This window comes from Sorex araneus, chromosome 10 (assembly GCF_027595985.1).
Source record: "Sorex araneus isolate mSorAra2 chromosome 10, mSorAra2.pri, whole genome shotgun sequence".
Taxonomy (NCBI): Eukaryota; Metazoa; Chordata; class Mammalia; order Eulipotyphla; family Soricidae; genus Sorex; species Sorex araneus.
Window position 1 is genome coordinate 36455575 of NC_073311.1, and position 18884 is coordinate 36474458.

At 46.0% G+C, this 18884-nt stretch overlaps 1 protein-coding gene across 3 annotated transcripts in view; it reads right to left on the reverse strand.

Annotated features, from left to right (window-relative positions):
• Positions 1-6569: 6569 nt before the first annotated feature.
• TMCC3 (transmembrane and coiled-coil domain family 3) overlaps positions 6570-18884 on the reverse strand; it is a 310336-nt gene continuing 298021 nt past the window's right edge. For all 3 annotated transcript variants that reach the window (XM_055118272.1, XM_004602745.2, XM_055118274.1), the window contains exons 2-4: positions 15186-16078; positions 13902-14037; positions 6570-10956 (exon numbers count right to left, since the gene is read on the reverse strand). In XM_055118272.1, the coding sequence (XP_054974247.1) occupies positions 10654-10956; positions 13902-14037; positions 15186-16078 (1332 nt within the window). In that variant the 3' untranslated portion in view covers positions 6570-10653. The remainder of the gene's footprint in view (positions 10957-13901; positions 14038-15185; positions 16079-18884) is intronic.

The following is an 18884-nucleotide window of genomic DNA, read 5'->3' on the forward strand; positions in this document are numbered from 1 at the left end:
CATTTGCTCCAGCCCTTACAGCCCTCACCCTGGGTTCTATTTCCTGATCCTGGGATTGTTTTGTAACTATGCAGGTGAATATCCTTATATTCTGGAATTAGATTTTAAAGAGTTTTCCGGGGATCTAATGATTGTTCTCAATTTACTACCAAGTAGCTGGGGGCAGGGTTGGGTGAGTGGGAGTCATTCATCTTATTGAATGTCTAACTGTCCCTTTGTTTGTTATTTCTGAATGTAATGAAAACAGCAAGTTCTGGGGTCGGGGAGATGGCTCAAGCGGTACAGCATATGCTTAGCATGACTGAGATTCCCCAGCGCCACATGCAGCGCCTCTTTCCAACACCACGGGTGTCCCTGATGCTCCTTGAGCACTTTTGGGGTGCTGCGGGACTAACGACTGGCGGCCCTTCCTCCAAGACCACGGCCTCTAAAACGCCTGGAAAATTGGAGAAATAAGAAAACTCTCTTCTCCCTCTATTCGGTCCCACGGCCCTCAGAAGGCACTGAAATCCCAGACACTGCACCATTTCGGGATGGCCCTGGCCTCCCTCACGCAGCTCTGGCCTCTCTCAGGGGCCTCAGACTCGCGCTCTCCCGCGTGCGGCCTCCAGCCTTGTGCCGCGCTTCCAGTTAGGAGCGGGGGTGGGGGGGCGCAGGGGCTGCTGGGACCGGCATCCCCCGCGCCACAAAGCAGGAAGTGCTTCTTTTTTTTTTTTTTAAATCACGTTAAAATCCGCGTTTGTCGCGTTTCCTTGTTTTAATTCCAGAAATGGGGTCACCTATTGTGACAAAAATGAAAAATAGTCCCCAAGGGCCGTCTGGGGCGGGCTTTGAGATGTGTTTATATCGGGCTCCGATGGCCGAAGGGCCTGTTGGACCCAGTTCTGACTGACGCCTGTGGCTCCTGGGTTCCCTCACTTCCCTCAGAGCAGGGAGGTAAAGGGCGGCCGGGGAAGGGCAGGGAAGGAAGCTTGGCCCTGGCACTGTGCTAGCCACATTTCTGTCCCTAACCCCGGGAGGGGCTTCTGGCCGCAAGCCGGGACGAACCCGCTTCCTGGGCAGTCATGGTTCTTGAACAGCACTGATGAGCAACGGCGGGTGAGAAAGAAGGGAAGACAGAGGGACAATGGCCAACAGCAGTCTCACATGTGAAATCTAAAGCCCAAACCCCGCCCAAACTGATGGGAACTCACTGAGGCGGAGAAACGGCGTGTCTGCACAGGTGCGGGGGCGGGGCGGGGTGAGGGTGGACTGGATGAGTGGGGCCCTAAGGCACAGACTTTGGGAAGATGAAGGGCTGGAGAGGTAGTAGAGCGACAGGGTGTTGTTTGCCTTGCATGCAGCCAACCCCGGTTTAATTCCTGGCACCACATATGGTCCCCCAAAGTTCCCCCATCCCTGCCAGGAGTGACTCCAGAGCACAGAATCAGGAGGTGAAGATCTGAACACTGCTGGGTGTGGCCCAAAACAACCATCACCAAAAAAAAAAAAAAGACATCCAGGCTTGACCCTTGTGGGTGATGGGGAACTTCTGAAGGATTTAAACGATGAAACCAGGCGATCTGCTTTCCATTTTAGGAAGAACACATCGATGGTCACATGAGGCAAAACCAGGGGCTGTTACAAGGGAACTGGGGAGAAATAAGGGTGCCCTGAGAGACAGGTGGAACAGAGTGCGACAGACACCTTCGGGTTATTTTGAAGATAGAATTGATCTGAGTTGGCGGCTTGGGTAAAGAAGAGGAGGATGTTTTGCAGTTCAAATTTGGGAGGGTAAGCACGAAAGTTTATAACTCTGTAATTGTATCTCATGGTGACTAATAAAAATTTTTTCTAAATGGTGGTGCCTTTAATGAAATTAGGCAGAGTTGAAGATAGATGAAAGGTCAAATGAATGGCACTTAGTTTTATTTTTAAGGTGTGCTAAGGATATCTAGGTAGTGATAAAGAGTAAATAATCGAAAATACGGGTCTGGCAAAAAAAAAGAAGCAAAAGTTGACAGCATAGAGCTGGGAGTTCTTAGTCATACTGTTGCTATTTGAATCATGGGGGATCTGTACTAAGAAGTGAGATAGAGATAATCCGTTAAAAGAAAAGACTAGAGATAGTTCAAAAATGGCAGTAGAGCCTGAAGAATGGTGTCTGGGTAACACCCAATATGAGTAGAAGGCTTCAGCTGAGAGGGAGTGTCACAAAGGCCCACGAGGGAGACGTGAAGACTCAGGCTGACTAGCAGGCACCAGAGGGCAAAGGGGCCCCTGAAGAACCCACTGAGGGAAAATTGGTGAATTAAGAAGTGATGTGGTGATTTTAAGAAACTTGGTGAAGGGGAAGAGAACGGGTTGAGGGAAGGCAGGATCCAAAGAAGTAGATATAGGAGAGTAGGAGGCTGAAATGAATCTAGGGAATAATGGGCATTGAATATAAAACTTGAAGAGACAGGCCTTGAGGAGAGGTAGGGTAGGGAGAGAGGGCTGAGGTAGACATGGGTGATAGAGGGAGCATTGGAGTGTGTAGACTTGGCCAAGATAGGTTCCCAGGAAACTCCAGCAAGAGACACATTTTCCTTGGTGCTTGCTGCAGGAAGGAGTTCCTGGTGGTGAGAGGCTCCAGGCCTGTGTGAGGCCATTTCATCAGCTGAGCCTGAGGTTTGGGCACAATGCAGCAAACAGCTGGCTTGCCCAGGGCGGTGACTGGCACGGGCCAGGGGTCAGGGCACAGAGGCTGTCCCTTAGGCACTCGAGGGACTGAGAAGAGCCAGCAGGGGAGGCTGTATGTGTGCTCAGAGCTCACATCCCGCAGAGGGGGGTTACTCACTGCTGACTCAGACACAGGTGCTCATTTGCATGTTGTTCATTTCAAGCCAAAACAAGCAGGAATACCAGGAGCATCTCATTCCCTTTCCACACAGAACCACCCCAGATCATCCCAGTGCGCCTGCTGAGGCGTGCTTTCTCTCTGACCTAGAAATATTTCCACTTTCGGGGCCCTCTATTCGGTCATGACTGCAGGCTGTCTATGGAGTTGAACTGAAAAGAAAATACTCAGGAAGTTCCATTTCCTCTCTAAGAATCTTGAGGTAAGGCTTGATTGGGGGCTAAATGCTCTGAAAGTGGCTCTGACAGATACCGAATACTTTATTTTCCTCCTGTGTCCTCCAAACAGAATGTAACGCCATGAGGAAAGGAATAGGTTTTGTATCCTGATGCCTAGAACAGTGCCTGACACATAATTGGTGCTCATAAACACGATAACTGATGGGAGATCCTGATCCATCATCCATTCATCAAGCACTATATCTCATCTAAACCTTGCAACCCCAGGCAGTGAACAGTGTAGAAAAGAGATATCCTGGCAAATAAAACATTTTACCCAGCTTAATCAGACTGTAGGTAAGAGAAAAGCACCCTCCGATTCCACTTGGGTGGGCTCCCACATGGTGCTCAGCAATTCTTGGCCAATCAGACTAGTAGATTCAATGCAAGGGTCTGAGGATGCAGTGCTTCTCTGGGCCTTGTGTTGTCTCGGACTTTCTAAGGTCCTACAGGGTCACCTTTGGTGCTCCTCCAGGACTGAATTCTGCAACGCTTAGGTGACCATGAAGTGCTGGGAATTCAACCAGGGTTGGCCACAATGCTAGCTGCCAAATGGCTGTGTTATCTTTTTGGTGTCTCATCTTAGTTTTCAGCTGGATTTCCCATGTCATGTTAAGGAGCGGTTCTGAATCTACCTCGTGCATGCATTAGGTGACTACTCCTGTGGAACTAATCCATGCTTATGCAATTCTGACCTGATATTTAATATTCCTGATTAAAAAAATAGAAAATACTGATTAATACTCAAAACTTAGCAGTGGGCATGGAGCTTCAATGATCTGACCAGCGGAAGAGCTCCATCTGTCCTGGTAGGGCCTATGAAGAAAACCAGGCAAACCTCCCTGAGCTTGGCATGGACCCAAAGCGAGGTGCAGACTCTCAGGAACACATAAACGTTATATGTGTCCTGGGTACCCTGAAGGCCCACCGCAGCCACCTAGGCAGGATCCCTGTCTTCAACAGGACCCACACCGGGATCCTCCCCAGCTTACTAAGGGCAGACCCTCAGCCTCATGAATCCTTTCAGCATTTCCTGGAAGGAGAATACTTTGGAATGATTACATGGTCCCCATTCTGACTCCATATATGCTCTACATTGACTCTGAGGTGATGGTTTCTTGTTGACAAGGGGAAACCGGATGTATATTAAAGGTCCCTTCATAGCCATTCTGTCCCTGGTATCCAGGGAAGTGGATTGAGGCTGTGTTTGGCTCTCCACTGGCCACTAGACTGCAGGGGTGCATACAGCTGGGCTTGTGGCCTAAATGTTGGCGCCTGAGTGCTTTCTGTTGGCCTGGGCTTCCAACCACAGGGGAAGTATGAAGAGGGAAAATCAGCCAAGATCTCTGTGAAGGAAAGAGCCAGCCTCCCTGTGTGTGATGTGGATAGACCCAGAATGAGAGGAGAATCCAGGCCTCTCAGGGTTTCTTTGGCAAATAGAGTTCTTGTTATTACTGGCTAAGGAAAGCCTTTTTTTTCTACACAGTAGCTTGTTCTTAAGCAGAATAGGAAAAAAAAATTCAATTCCCGATGCCTTGGTGAGTCGAGTAACCACTAACAAAACAGCTGTTAACACGGCTGACGCGCGTTCCTGCTAACTGCTTTAGTCAAGTGAAAGGCCTGGCAGGGGAGAGATTCTGGCTGGCTGAGCAAGGAGAGAAATTTCAAAGGTAGCCACCACAGATGGTAGCAGATGTCTGGAGCATGGAGCATGAGCCACCAAGGGACTTCACCATCTCAGAGCTAAGCACAAAAGCTGAAATATTCTGCTTAGCCAACTGCCTATTTTGTACCCCAAGCAGTGCAGGAAGCCATGGGATGGTAGCCGTGCTCCTGTGTGATTCAGTTCTGACACCTCAGGGTCACACTTCTTAACTCGGTATAGGCAGCAGAGAGTCTATAGCCTTATGACTGCAAATTCATACAAGCACATTTCCATCCAACTGCTGTTAAGGTCTTTACTCTGTCCAACAGTAACTCTAGACATTCTCAGATGTTCCAAGAGAATTTCTTCGGAGTCCATATGTTACTCAAAAGTGGAAAGCATTTCTCTATTCTAGTGTTGCCCAAAGTAGTAAATACTGCCCCCCACCCCCACAAAGGGTGCTGAAATGAGCCAGAAATGTAGGAGTTAGTGGTAGCCTTGGGTACAATTAAGATGTGCTGTTTGTTTAAAGAAGATAGTTGTTTTTCCCTCTGGAAAGGGGGCTAATCAATTGTTTGAAAGTCTCTGTATTGTTAAATAGAACAAAGAGACTTACATTCCATTTTTTTAAGGAGTAAATACAGTTGAGGTGTTTCCCCTAGAGCAACATTTGGAAATATGTGGGGTGGGACATTTAATGCAATCACTTCTACTTTTCTATGAACATCTTTAGATATCCATTGACAATGCATGCAAAATAACAGTGAAGTCTACAAGACTTCCAAGGATTCACACATATTCTATTTTCTAGGGCAGGGAATGGGCTAGTGCATTTATGATTTAATTATTTCATCTAAGCATTATAGTTTCTTTGTACAGTGTGTGGTGCTGGATGAGTGAGCAGTGGAGAAAGTGCTCAGGTCACTGTACTGACTAGAAGCAAGAGAGTAAACAGCAGGATCAGGAATAGGCTAAGGTCAAGAGAGAGACTTAAATCCCTTTGATACTAGCTATCACCTAGAGAATCACTACGTCTAAGCTTCTATTTCATTCATGTAAGAGAAGGAGGCCTCCCCAGGACTAGTTCTTATGAGAAAATACTATGAAAATAAGGTATGTAGCAAATGCCAAAGCACCAAACAAGAGACACCCCACTACTGGAGTGGCTTTAATATAAGGGTCTGCTCATTCACTACAGCTTGCACAACTGACACTGAATTCCTCCTCATCTTTATGCTCCACATCAGTAAGGTTTCTCCTTTGTCTTCGGTACCTTATCAAAACCCTTATTTCCATATTGCTAGGACACATTTCCTATCTTTTCAGGTACTGAAATTAAGCATACCACCACTCCCTCTGTCCTAGAGCTCAAGGAAGAGGCTGCACATCCCACTAACTCCGCTCACAATAGAAAACTTGAAATAGTATTGGGGCAGGGGGAGTGTGGAGCAAGAGAGGTAACCCTACTGAGCAAAGAATACTTTTAGGGTAGTGAAACTATTCTGATTTGCATGTGTTGGATATGTGCCATTGTCCATTCATCCAAGCCCACTGGATGTGTAAGAGTGAATCCTAATGGAAAGTATGGTCTCTGGTGGTAGTGGTGCAGATCACTGCAGGCTCACTGCCTTGGAGGAGACGGACACTCTGGAGGGATGTCAACAGTTGGGGAGGCTGTGCCTGTTGTGGGCACAGGAGACACCTGGGAAATTGCTGAATCCACTCACCAAATCTGAACCAAAATCTGCTCTCAAAGATTCAGTCTACCTTAAAAAAAATTGATAATACACGCACAAACACAGTATGCTATTTAGATGTGACAAATATGAAAATTTAAGAAATCTCTTTATTCAACATCAAAGCTAACATCAAGTGTTTATTTAAAAAAATAATGGCACCTGCTTTGAATGAGGTGAAAATCTACAGAGAATTCACTTTAGGAGAACATGAAACTATAAAATGGAAATTTTGCAACAGACTTCAGAGTAAACATTTCTAGTTTCTACTTTCAGGACCACTAACTACTGCCTAAACATATCTTAAACATAGAGCACATTTTTTTCCTGGAACAGTTCTCTTAGGACAAACAGAGTAGACATGCTTTAAATAAATTAAAATTACAACACATAAATCATTTCTAAAACAAATCAAGGTACATTACCTCCCAACTTATGAACAGAGAATTGCATTGACTACAGAAAATAATGGGTTAGTTCAGTTTTGTCTTTTGCGTGTTAAACTCTTAATTGTACTCTTGTTCTTTTTTTGGCATCTTAACTACTTTCAATGTAAATAGGCCAAACTCATTTGTTTCAGTGACTTCTTTTTACACCAATTCCTTCCTTGTGCTAAACTTCTTTGAAAAACCTCTCTCTAGATAAAGTCCTGAATTTAAAACGATGCTATTTCTTCCTATTCCCGGTTCACTCCTCAAAATTACAGTTACACAAAATAAATTGCTTTAATCATCCATGTTCATATTAATAAGTGTATTGAAATGTTTTCTAAATCAAGACTTCTATGTATCTGTATTCAATAGAAATATTTTCCCATTCAACGAAAAAAAATCATTTGATATTTAAACTCCAAAACAAAAGGGCAAAAGTAATTAGTTGCCCAGAGGGACTGAGTTCCCATCACAAGTGTTGAACCTGTAATTAAATCTGATATGCTACAGAAATGGCAGAGCAATAAATACACATAATGGGGCAACACTGAAATGAAAACAAGGGTGACAAAGTGGAAGGACTAAAATTCCACAGATGCTAATTGACAGGGAGGGAGAATAACATTCTGGATTGAAAGGACAGGGGAGGAGTCTCAGATTTCAGTCCATCAAAGATCACAGCATTCACACAAGCAAACCCACTAATAGTACATGCTAGAACCTCGGTCACTGTCTAACAATGGTGTACTTTCATTTACTGCATCAGTGTGGCTTTCAATAGTTTCTTTGGGAGAAGAAAGCTATTCTATTCTGAATTAATCACACTCAAAATATAACATGAATAACCAATTCAAGTTCCCTAGCAGATTTTTGTTTTTGTCCTCAACAAGCCATCATGATCCTGAGGCTAATGAAAATATGTGTGGGGGGGAGGGGGGAACTAAAAAGAAATCCAGGGTTAGAATCCTATGTCTAGCTTCTTAAAGTACTGAATAACGTTCAGTGAGCAGGAGTAGGCGGCTATTGATCAACCGGCATCTGACCACTGTTTAGGTCTGAACCTTTAGAAATGAATAGGAGGCTCAACTACCGATAAAGGTGGAGAAGCGTTAGTGGACATAAATGTAACTTGAACATCTGATTCTAGGCTGTGTCACAGTGACATCACTATCTGTAATTGCATATTTATAAAACCGTATAAAAATCTTACGGTGTGAAGGAAACAAGCAGAGGGGAGGTTTATGCTTTAGGAGAGAATAAACTGCTGAGAGTAAAAGAGTCCTTGGAATAGATCATCTTATTAAAAAGCATCATCAACTTTAAGAAGACTGAAATAAATACGATGTTTATGCTGAGCATTGCCAAGGGAAAACACGGCTGACGTCTAATGAGAAACATGGGAAGAGGACATCTTTTAAAAGCACTCACAATCAGGCTGAATAATTTGGACTCTAGGATATCTTGCAATATAGTCAGTTTTGAGCAGCATCTGCTGACAGGTCCAGACTGGAGGGGACTAAGGGGAGGGATGGAGGGGTACCCTTTTCATCTGCCCCTCCACTTGTCTCTCTGATCAGTGATCTGGGAAGTGTCAGGGAGAACCCGATAGGCTCAGCAAAGGAGCAGATAAAAAATGGTGGCAGGAAAAGGAAGGCCCAGTCAGCTTGGAGAGTCTCAGAGCCCTTGGGGGTTGGTCGTCCCATGCAGCCTCTCTCAACTAATGGCAGCATCCATACCCGCTTCTGGCTTGGCCAAAGTGCCCAAGAAAGATTCACAGCAATCACACTAGGACCTCACTTAAAGGGTGTAAGTGACACCTAGCCCTTAGTCCATGAGATGATGTCCACAGGAAAAAGGGGAAGGTTGGCCATCAGCACCTGAAAGCACAGGAGATATAGCAGCCTCCCTCCCTCCCCTGGACCTCCCCCCTGCCCTGGACTGGATGGATCACAGTGTTCATACGGCCCCCTTGAAGGCCATGGGTGAGCCTGGCAGAAAGGGACACAGCCAAGGGTGAGAGCGGGACTCTTTCTTGAATCCAGAATACTCTACAGCCAAAGGTATTTTGAAAAGATGTTTACTGTATTAATAAAGCTTCAGTCCAGAAATTAGTAGGGAGAGTTGAATATGTTCTTGAGCTGCTTAACACAACTAGAGGGGAAATAAATAATCACTGGGAAGAGGACTTCTCTTGAGTCACAGGGGGCGGGTCTTAGTCACACAGAACATGTACCAAATGCTCAATGGTTCTGTTCCCTCAAACCATGGCCAACAGCATGTGTGTTTGAACGATTTCCCGAGAGCAGTGGGAAGTCAACTGTGGCCATTTCATTTAAACCCAGGTGGCTCTGACATTTTCTGGAAGTAAATGAACAGTAGCTTGTGACTCCCCACCTTCAGACAAAGCAAGGCAGTGGTGGGATGAGAGGCGGAACAGCCCCAAGTCACATCTTCCATGGCTTTCTTTTTATTAGGGACACAGAGAAACAGACTCAAAAGACATTCTCATCTGGGCTGAAGACAGTGAAGGGCATCCCCCAAATATACTACAGATGTTAACTTCAGAAGTTAACATCTGGAAGACATCTGCTTTCCCCCAGTGTGAAAAGGGCAGCTGGCCATCCTAAACCTAGGTTTGGTGAGATCTGAGGAGCCAGATGCCATATTGGCTTAGACTGGATCAAGTTCATCTGAATTCTTTCAGGTCCTTCCAGGTCCTACCTTTCTCCTGTCTTAGGCTACCCACCAAGGGCACATCAGCTCTGAGTTGGGAATCTGCTGCTCCTACTTAAGGAAAACCAAGCCCACCCTGAGTATCACTGGTTTCCATTTGCTGAGGTTGCTAAGCAGCCCTGGCAGGTCTGGGAAGAAGGGGACCCTCATCCCCAAGAGATGGGCACAAATAAGAGCTGCTGAAAAACACACCGTCCTAGGGCTGCTGACGGAAGCCCAGGTTAACGTTCAGGCCATGCTTTGGTCAGGATGCAGCTCTGCAAGCTTGAAAGGAGGTGGGGGCCTTTCACCACCGGTTTAGGATGTAGCTCCCGGCGCAGAAAGCGGCCCCAGGCCATGTCATCAGTCCCATGTCATAGTCTTTAAAGTGCAACAGAACACCTCCTTAGACTTCTGACAGATCAACAGGTGTTAGAAGAGTTTCACAGGTTAGAGTCAGACCCACACAGACACTGTGGGCACTAGCCCCGTGGTCATCTGTGGATGAGTGGGCTGGGTTACACGGGGTGTACTGTCTCTTTCCACAAACCACCAGTGTTCCATGTGGCCAACACGTATCTGAGTCACATCACTTCCTGTCAGCTTCTGGGACTTAGGGAAAATGCTACTGCTGACAACAGTGGCGGTCAAGGTGGAGAGAGACTTAGAGAGAGAGTTTAAAATGCCCTCTCTCCTAGGTCACTCTTTATGCCAAGTGCTCAATGACCAGAGGTTTGCCATGATGGGTGTGTCGGGGGGTGGGCAAGAAATCTGGTCTAATTAAGGCAGTGAGCAACGTGGTGTGGTGGTGGGGGCCTCTGAAACAGATTCACATTAATCAAGTACAGGGGCTGGGCTGGCGGCTGCTACTGGGTGAAGAGATGCATGAGTTATTTACAACTTGCCGTCCCAGTCCCTCCTGTGGGCTTCTGTTGGCACAAACCATTCGCTGGAAAAATTTGGTGGTATGATGCACAGTTGGTCGTTAAAATAAAAACATGAGGGGACTTGATGATGGGAACCAGAGGGGGCCTCATCTTGGTATGATTATCCGTTCTATGGCGCACAGAATGTGGTCCCAGTTTTTACAAAAGATGGCGAGAAGAGTCACAGCAAAGAAGGTGCCAAGAATGTGGAAGCGGCTCTTCATCATGGGCGAAACAAACTTGGCGATGGTGGACACGCACACCAAGAGCACGGCCATGAAGGCCAGGATGACATTTATGCACTTCCCCAGGAGGACTTTGGCGTTCACTGTGTCTGTCTGCAGAACTTGCTGCTCTTGCTGGTGCAGCTCCAGCTTAGAAATGCGAGTCTGGCAGGTTTCCAAGGCCTCCTGTGGGGAAGAAGGAGAGGGCAGTTGAGATCATGGACAACATGGGAATGGGTGTTTGTCAGTGTCTGCAAGCCCCCCACCCCTACCCAGCCCCCAGAGCAGAAAGCCAGATGCTTAGGTGGCTTCAAATAGCTTAACTCAGCTGACAGGATACTCTTAGGAGCAGCAAAACAAGAATCTCGAGGCTCATTTTATCCAGTTATTCATATTCATGGTCTAAAACAAACATGTAGACAACCATAAAATACCCATATGACGAATTAAGCATTTGGGCTGCACCTAAATTTGAATAAAGTGCATTTGAGTACATGTGAAATATTGGCATCTGTTGGTATCGTGGGGACAAAACAGAAGAGCGGTGGGCCTAGTTTGTGAGGTTTGGCTACCTTTGGCACAGTGCAGGTCTCCAACTGCTGGGCCAAGTGCACCCTGCTGGGTCTGTGTGCATCCTAAACTAGTGTTTCTTAACCTTTTTCCAGTGGCCTCCTTCCAACTTTGTTTCCTTTCTGCACACTCCCCAAATTGGATTATAGCATTTTAAGAAGTAATGTTCCTTAGTTCTCTGCCCCCCTTGCAGGTAGCTTAGGTTTATTGAGTTACACCCTCTACTAGTTATATCCAAGGCACAGACATATTTATCAGGCACTTCTAATCCTCTGTGTTTATCTTTAACCTCTTTTTTGTGTTCTTCTTCCCCTATCTGTTAATCACAAATAACCCCAAATCAGACCCTGTAACTCATAAAGTCAAATTCTTCTGAGGGCCCTGGGTTTTGCATATGTAAGTGAAATATTCCTTTTCTCTTTCCTTTATGTCCTTTGCATATTTATTCCAGAGCAATGTCCTTTTTCTACAGACACAGGAAGATAGTTATGCTATGCTTTTGTAATATGGGACTTAACTGACTATGGATAATATCTATTCCTGGGAATCCATCATATTTACTTGAGTTAAGCCTCAGTTGCCTTTAGTTCCTAACACTTCAAAAGGGAGGTCCTGGCGAGGGACTTAGATGGATCCAAGGCAAGCTGTAAGCCACCCTGGCATTGAAAAGGGACAGGCTAAGCGTCATAAGAAGTATAATAAGAGCACGGTCATGAAACAAACTCTGACATAACCCAAAGAACCTCTAAATAGAATCTGTTTCACTCTACTGCTTGTCCACTCTGGAAATTCTTTTCTGCAAGAAGGATCAGGAGAAAGTGACCATCTCTCTCCTCTCTGCTTCACGTAAACTACCTGTGGGGGCCCACCGACTTCACATGGACTCAGTCCCCTGGGCATGCAGCAGGCACAACACACCTGCTGAATATTCAAATAGGTGCCAGTAATGGGTAGCGGCTTGAGAGAGAAGAATCTTTGCCTCTTGAGAGGAAAGAATCGAACAACAGTAGCATAACATGCCCCTTTTCATCTCTCTAGCCCACTGCCTAACTCATTTACCAATCTGTGCTGGCCAATGCTATTATAGGCATCCTCTCAGAGCTGAAACAAGCATAATGGCTCTAGTGTGGACTTGCTTTGTTCCTGCTGAATATATTCTACGGACCAAAGAATATGGTTTTGTTACTATAGTAACTTTCATGATACAGGGGGACCAACAAGGTGAAAGCCTTCAGATCTGTCCATTCTGAAAAATGCTACAACACAGATGCTGATATGCTACAACAATGGACATACATAAGCTCAGACCTCACACTTGCAACCACTTCATGTACATTCACTCATTTCTGAGTGAATTACATACATCAGCAGGATAAGACCTGGATGGTCATCAGATTTTTATTGAAAGAAGAATAAAAAAAAAAAGGTGTGAATTGCAATCCACTAAGTACCACTCAGTCATACTATTCTTTCTTTCTTTTTTTTTTCATACAATTTTCAGTATAATTTTTTGGGTTCAGTATTTACTGGGGACAAGGGAGCAAAACAGGTTAATTTCTGTAATTTTAATGGGAAATTCAAAGTAAAAAAATCCAATAAAAGTCAGTTACTAGAAACAACAAAAACATGGGCACCCCTGCAGGCAAAATCTACCTTCAAGCTAAGTCTGTGTGATAAGGCTGGGGCAGCCTTGGAGAACAATGGAATGATGGGGGACAATAGAATGATTGGGGCACGGGTGGGATGGGGTATAGCATTCTTAGTTACAACCCGGGGCACTTCCTGTTGGTTCCCTTAAAGAAGGTAGGTTAACTTGGGTGGGAAACAGAGTAAATTTATCTCTGAAAAGTGGGTAGCAGGCAAATATGTTTGGGAAGCCCCTAAGTGCCTCTCAAAAGCTCTGGAGACTATGGCTACTCACCAACAGAACAGAAAGAGTAGCCAGCACTTCATTTTTTCATTGTTCTACCAGCTAGTAAATGGTAGAACCCAGATTCCTATTATGCCAAGAAAGACCCGTCCAGATCCTAGACATCCTGCACTTCTGAGTTAGAGAAATCTGAACATAATGAAATCAACTCTACTGATTTCTGAATTTCAGCCTTAACAACCACATCCCCACTCTCACCCCCATTCTTTTGGTGATGCTGAGGATCGAACCCAAGTATCATGCATATGTATAAGGTATGTGTTTGCAGCTAAGCCCTATCCCCAGCCTTTTACGTTCCTGTAGGGAAATTCCTCTTTCGAACATTAATACACTGTGATGCTTGCAGGGGAGGGGAAGGGAGGGATGGTGGGGTTGGGTTTGTAACAAATACATCTCCACTAATTCAGTCAGAAAGCCAACAGAGGCACCAACAGAGGCGAGCTGCTTCACTGAGTAACATATATACCATGAACTAATGGGATAAATAAGGTGGAGAAGATGTTTGTGCAGAGGAAACTGTGCTGTGTGCTAGAATGCTTTGAGGCGCCCCAGGGGGAAGGCACCTGTCTGTTAAATGAACCCAAGGCTAGGAAGAGGCCGTGCATGCTTTGAATGGTGAGAGGAAAGGCACCTGGATGTCCCGAGACCGCTCGTAGGCCTGGTAGGCCACCTTCTCCTCGATGCTGGCCAGCTCCTGCTTCAGGTTGGCCATCTCGTGCTGATGCAGGTCCGTCAGGTCATGCAGCTGGTCCTCCAGGCGCTCGTACCTGTGCAAAGAGAGGAGGAGCCAGTTCTGAGTGTGACGCTCCCGAAATCGTCTAACAGCACCTTCTAGAAGGCCCCCCCCTTTGATCTAGACTATCCTTTTGAACAATGTCCGCCAGGGCACGAAAACAGGCCAGGCAGTGCAGTTTCCAAAAGCAGACATGGGTTGGCACCCTGCCCCAGTTCTAGACAGGTCTGTTCTCTGCAGGCTCCCACCTCTCCTCATCCAAAAAGCTGCATGCAAGCCCAAGCTGCCTTTCCCACCCACGTCACACTAGCACTCTGCCTCAGTGACAACATGACAGAGCTGGCCTGCTAACACATTTCAGGGGCTAGTCAGGAGCCAGGACTGCCCAGGATCTTGCCACAAGCAAGGATTCGCTGGCACCCTGAGGCAGCTTCCATGTGTGCCCCTAGACTCCAAACCATCGATAGTCCCCGCTCATGTGCTGCAGAACCCCTGAGGGTTCAATTTTCTACACCAGCTGGTCCCACCATTTCCCAGAACACGCACAAATCTCTTGAGGACATCTTTGTAGAGGGAAAATGATCTCTTATTCAGGTATATATCTTTTGATTAATTGGCTATCAGTATATAACAATTTAACTTGCAAAATTTCACTGCTAACAGAATCCGTAAGATTTTAATTTATACTTTAATCTTAAATTCTTAAAAGCTCTTTAGAGTAAAAAGTTTAATGAGCAAATTGCAATGCATACAAAGTATTTTCCCTGTGAAGACGTTTAAGATTGATGGACCAAATAAAATCTACCTGCTGGGAAAAGGAATTTGCTTTTTCGTGTTCAGGGGGTGTGGGGGTGCTCGAATGCAGGACTCTGCATTCCTTTAATGAGACTGGTAACTCCAATGCACTCAATCCATTTAATCTGCACGTGAATCATAAATTACCCAGAGCCACACTGTGCTCTGTGGCAATGAGACAGGAGTTCTTCAAAAGATCCACACACGTCAGTTTTCCCTAAACTGCCGAAAGTCTGCCACAAATGTATGCCACCACTACAAAGCATTTAGTGTTGGACAAAAATAACTATACTCACAGATAACAACCCCAGCACATGACATTCAAGTGATCTCTCTGTAGTTGTTAGTCAAGCCTTTGAAAAAAAATTCCAACAGACTCTGAAATACCTGTATCTCTCCTCCTGCAGGGTCTGCGAGATAAACCCGTATTCTCTCTTAAATTGCACCTTCAGCGCTTCGATGTCCTCGGCCAGCTGGGCCTGGGTCTCCTTGATCTCCCGCAGTTCCTCCAGAATCATACTGAGCTTCCCCTGGCTGTCCAGCGGCCCTGCCCCACTGGCCCCAAATGACTGGTTCCCGTTGCTGTCTGCAGAGCCTGACGTGCCACTCGAACACTCGTCATCACTGCCGTACTTGGGTTTGGTCACGATGGTGGCGCTGCCCCCGTATGCCCGGGCACTTGTCTCTGGTCGGAATTCCTCGAGGGAATTTTTGAGGTGAGCGATGTTGTCGGCACTGCCAAACTTATTGCGGATTAGGTTGGCAAACTCTCTGGACTTGTTGAAGACAAATACGGGAGGCGTGAGGGACACCCCAGGCATGCCCGACTTACTGCTCTCCATGCCATGGGGCGCAGTTCGAGATTTGGCGTGGGCATCCTTCAGAGAGTGCTGGAGGTCCTTGGCACTCCTGGAGGCTCCATTCTGTTCGATCTCCCGGAGCTTCCGATGATACTGTTCCAACTTCTTCTGCAGCTGAGCAATGGAGTGTGCCGATTTCTGATTCTTCTTCTCAAAGACCTGCTTGATCCGACTGGCCTGTTGCTTGTCTGCACTGTTGACCAGCTTCAGATACTCGGCCACGTTCCCATCCCGGGATGTCTGCTCAATTTTGATCTGCTCGGTGACCTTCAGGATTTTCTGCTTCAGGCTGTCAGCATTGAGTCGGACCTTGTGGAAATCCAGGATGCCATCTGGGACGTCAAAGTTGAGGTTGGTGTCAGAACCGCCTCGGCGTATGTGCAGGGGCAGGCTGAGGGTATTCATGTCATGGCGTTCCACCTGCACGGGGAGAGAAGCAGTGCTTCAAGAGTCTGAAGTCAGAGGGACAGGGTTTGAGGTGGGGCTGATGCTTGTACCACAGGGGAGCAATCTGGGAGCCCCTGATTTTCAGATCACAAGTAATCATAGGCTAAAAACTCTATCCTCTCCTCTCTGAAGGCAAGGCGGCCCCAGGCTTTATCACCTCTGTACACTCACTGTGATTCTGAGACCTACTGGGGACGCAATTTTCTGCCTGATTAATGATGAGTGGTGGCTCTCTGGGTAGAAAATGCACAATGGAATGAGCTGACCATCCTGTTCTGGTTTCCCAGAGAGCCCAGGTAAGAGGGATTCCTGCCATACCCCATTCCCAGGGAATGTCATCATGGTGGGAAATGGAGCCCAGCTCAAAACTCAATCATTGCACAGAAGTAGAAGGAAAACAAAAAAATGTAAGAAAAAAATCTCTGAAAGTTAAATTCTGAGTCTAGAGAGCTAGTACAGAGATTAAGGTACTTTCTTTGCATGTAGCTGACTCTGGTTCAAATCCCTGACACCACCAATGGTCCCCCAAGCATCATCAGGTACGGTCCCTGAACACAGAGTTAGGAGTAGCCCTGGAGCATTAACAGGTATGGCTTCAAAACCCAAAAAATTAAAAGGAAAATTAAGTTGCAATAGGTATATTTATCAACATAAGTAATGACATTTTAGATGGAACCCAAAAGATAGATGGAACCACACAAAGTGAGATGAAGTCAACCAAAGGACACAACATCAATAAGTAGATGTGGAAACAATCTACACTCCTACCCCCGATCCCAACCAAAGGGATTCAAATGATAAAAAATGAGCTGTAAAAATATAGCACATGGATTAAAGGTCTTAACTTGCACATGCCTCTGCAAATTGCCTGCCCCCCACCCCCACCTCCCAACCCTCCCGCACCACCAGGAATGATCCCTGAGCAGAGTAAGGAATAAAGTTCTTCATACTGCCAGGTAATGCCCAAAGGAAAAATACAAACAACCAAACAATTAAAACATTAAATACATTAATAAACAAAACAGTCCCAAATAGTGATAATGCTAAAACCATAGGAAATAGCTTTCTTATCCAGTGCTATGCAGAGAAAAGAATCATAATATAGGTATAACAATGGCATGTTGGTAGAACTTCAATGTTTCTACTAAACAGCATGACAAAGAGGATGATAATTTGGGTAAAAGCAGTTTGTGTGCCAGTTTCTGTGGAGAGTCAAAGGGTTTCTCTTACTTGCTCCTCACCACACCCCAGATAAAGAATTGTGTGTCCATCCCACATCACATGTAGCAACGGACACTCAAAGAGCCAGGATTTGCACCTAAGTCACCCTAAATGTAGCAACTGAAACTTAAAGAGCCAAGATTTGCACCTAAGTCATGCTAACTCTGGTCTGCTTTCTTCAGCAGCACACTGAACTCCTAGTGTCCCCGAAGGACTAATAGCAGGTCTTGGCAGAGACTGAACACAATCACTAAACAAAAAATCCTAAACTCTAAATGGAAACCATTTTGTCATTAGCAACGCTTTCATTATAACAATACTGTAATAACAGAGCTACAACTGAAATCAAATCAAAGACAATATTCAGCACACACCACTTTTTTTGGGGGGAGGGGGCAAGCAGGCTAGCCCACCAACAGGTTAGGTATGATGTGAACCTCAAGACTACCTGCTGCCCACGGGAACCAGACTTGAATATGAATCATTTCCAATAATGGCACCAACACACCTTTACTGATGGAAAAACTCCACCCGAGTTTTTCCCAGAGGAGGCAGTTCAGTGGCACAGCAGACCCAGTCCCAGGCTAGGGGGAACCTGACCTCCTTCACAACTTACAAAAGTTTGTTCACATTTGTTGATATCTCTCATCCAACACACACATATTTTCACATGAATAAGAGACACTGATGATTTTACTGGGCAGAACAGCCCTGCTAGAAAAGGCTGGAAAGAAAGAAGATCAGAACACAAAGCATGAGAGAAAGCCCAAAGACCTGCGACTTCACCTGGTCAAAGGAAAGGATGGGTCAGGGGCCCGAGAAGGTCCTTGGGAGAGACCATAGAAAGTTCGAGAAAACGAGTTCCAAAGGGCTCTCTCAGAAACCTGAGCAGGGACAGGATCACATAACACTAACAAAGAAGGCACTAACCCTAGGAAATGTTTATTTGGGGCAGGCAGGGCATTCATGGTGACTGTGGTCACAAGGTCAGAGATCTGATTTCGCTGGAGAACTCAGGAGGATTATGCTGCTCTGTTTCTCGGCCATGTGCCTGGGCTTTCCCAGGCCTCTGCGTCAATCCCAGCCTGGTTCCCGAAGGCCTCTCACCTCCCAGGCTTCCTCTTAACTCTTGTGGCTGCTGTTCATCTCTGGTGATCGGTAAAGACCCAAGTTTGCAGAGGCCCGTGAGCAGTTTATGGGTTCTCTGGCCTATGGGTTCTCTGGCCCACGAGATCTATGCACAGCCAGCCACCCCCGACTTCTGCTTCTCAAGCTCCCTGCTAGAGTCTCATGGAAGAGAAGGACCCTTAGGGACTGTATGATAAACAGTTATTGGCACTTCAGTGTTGGGCATGGGATAGTTACGCTAGACCTCTAAAGCTTAGAAACACAGACACTCTTGTAAAATATAGAATAAAACACAGGCTAGAGATAGTACAGTGAGTAGAGTATTTGCCTTGCATGAGCCTGACTTAAGTTTGATCTCCAGCATCCCATATTGGTCCCCCGAGCACAGCCAGGAGTAATTCCTGAGTGCAGAGTCAGGAGTAACCCCTGA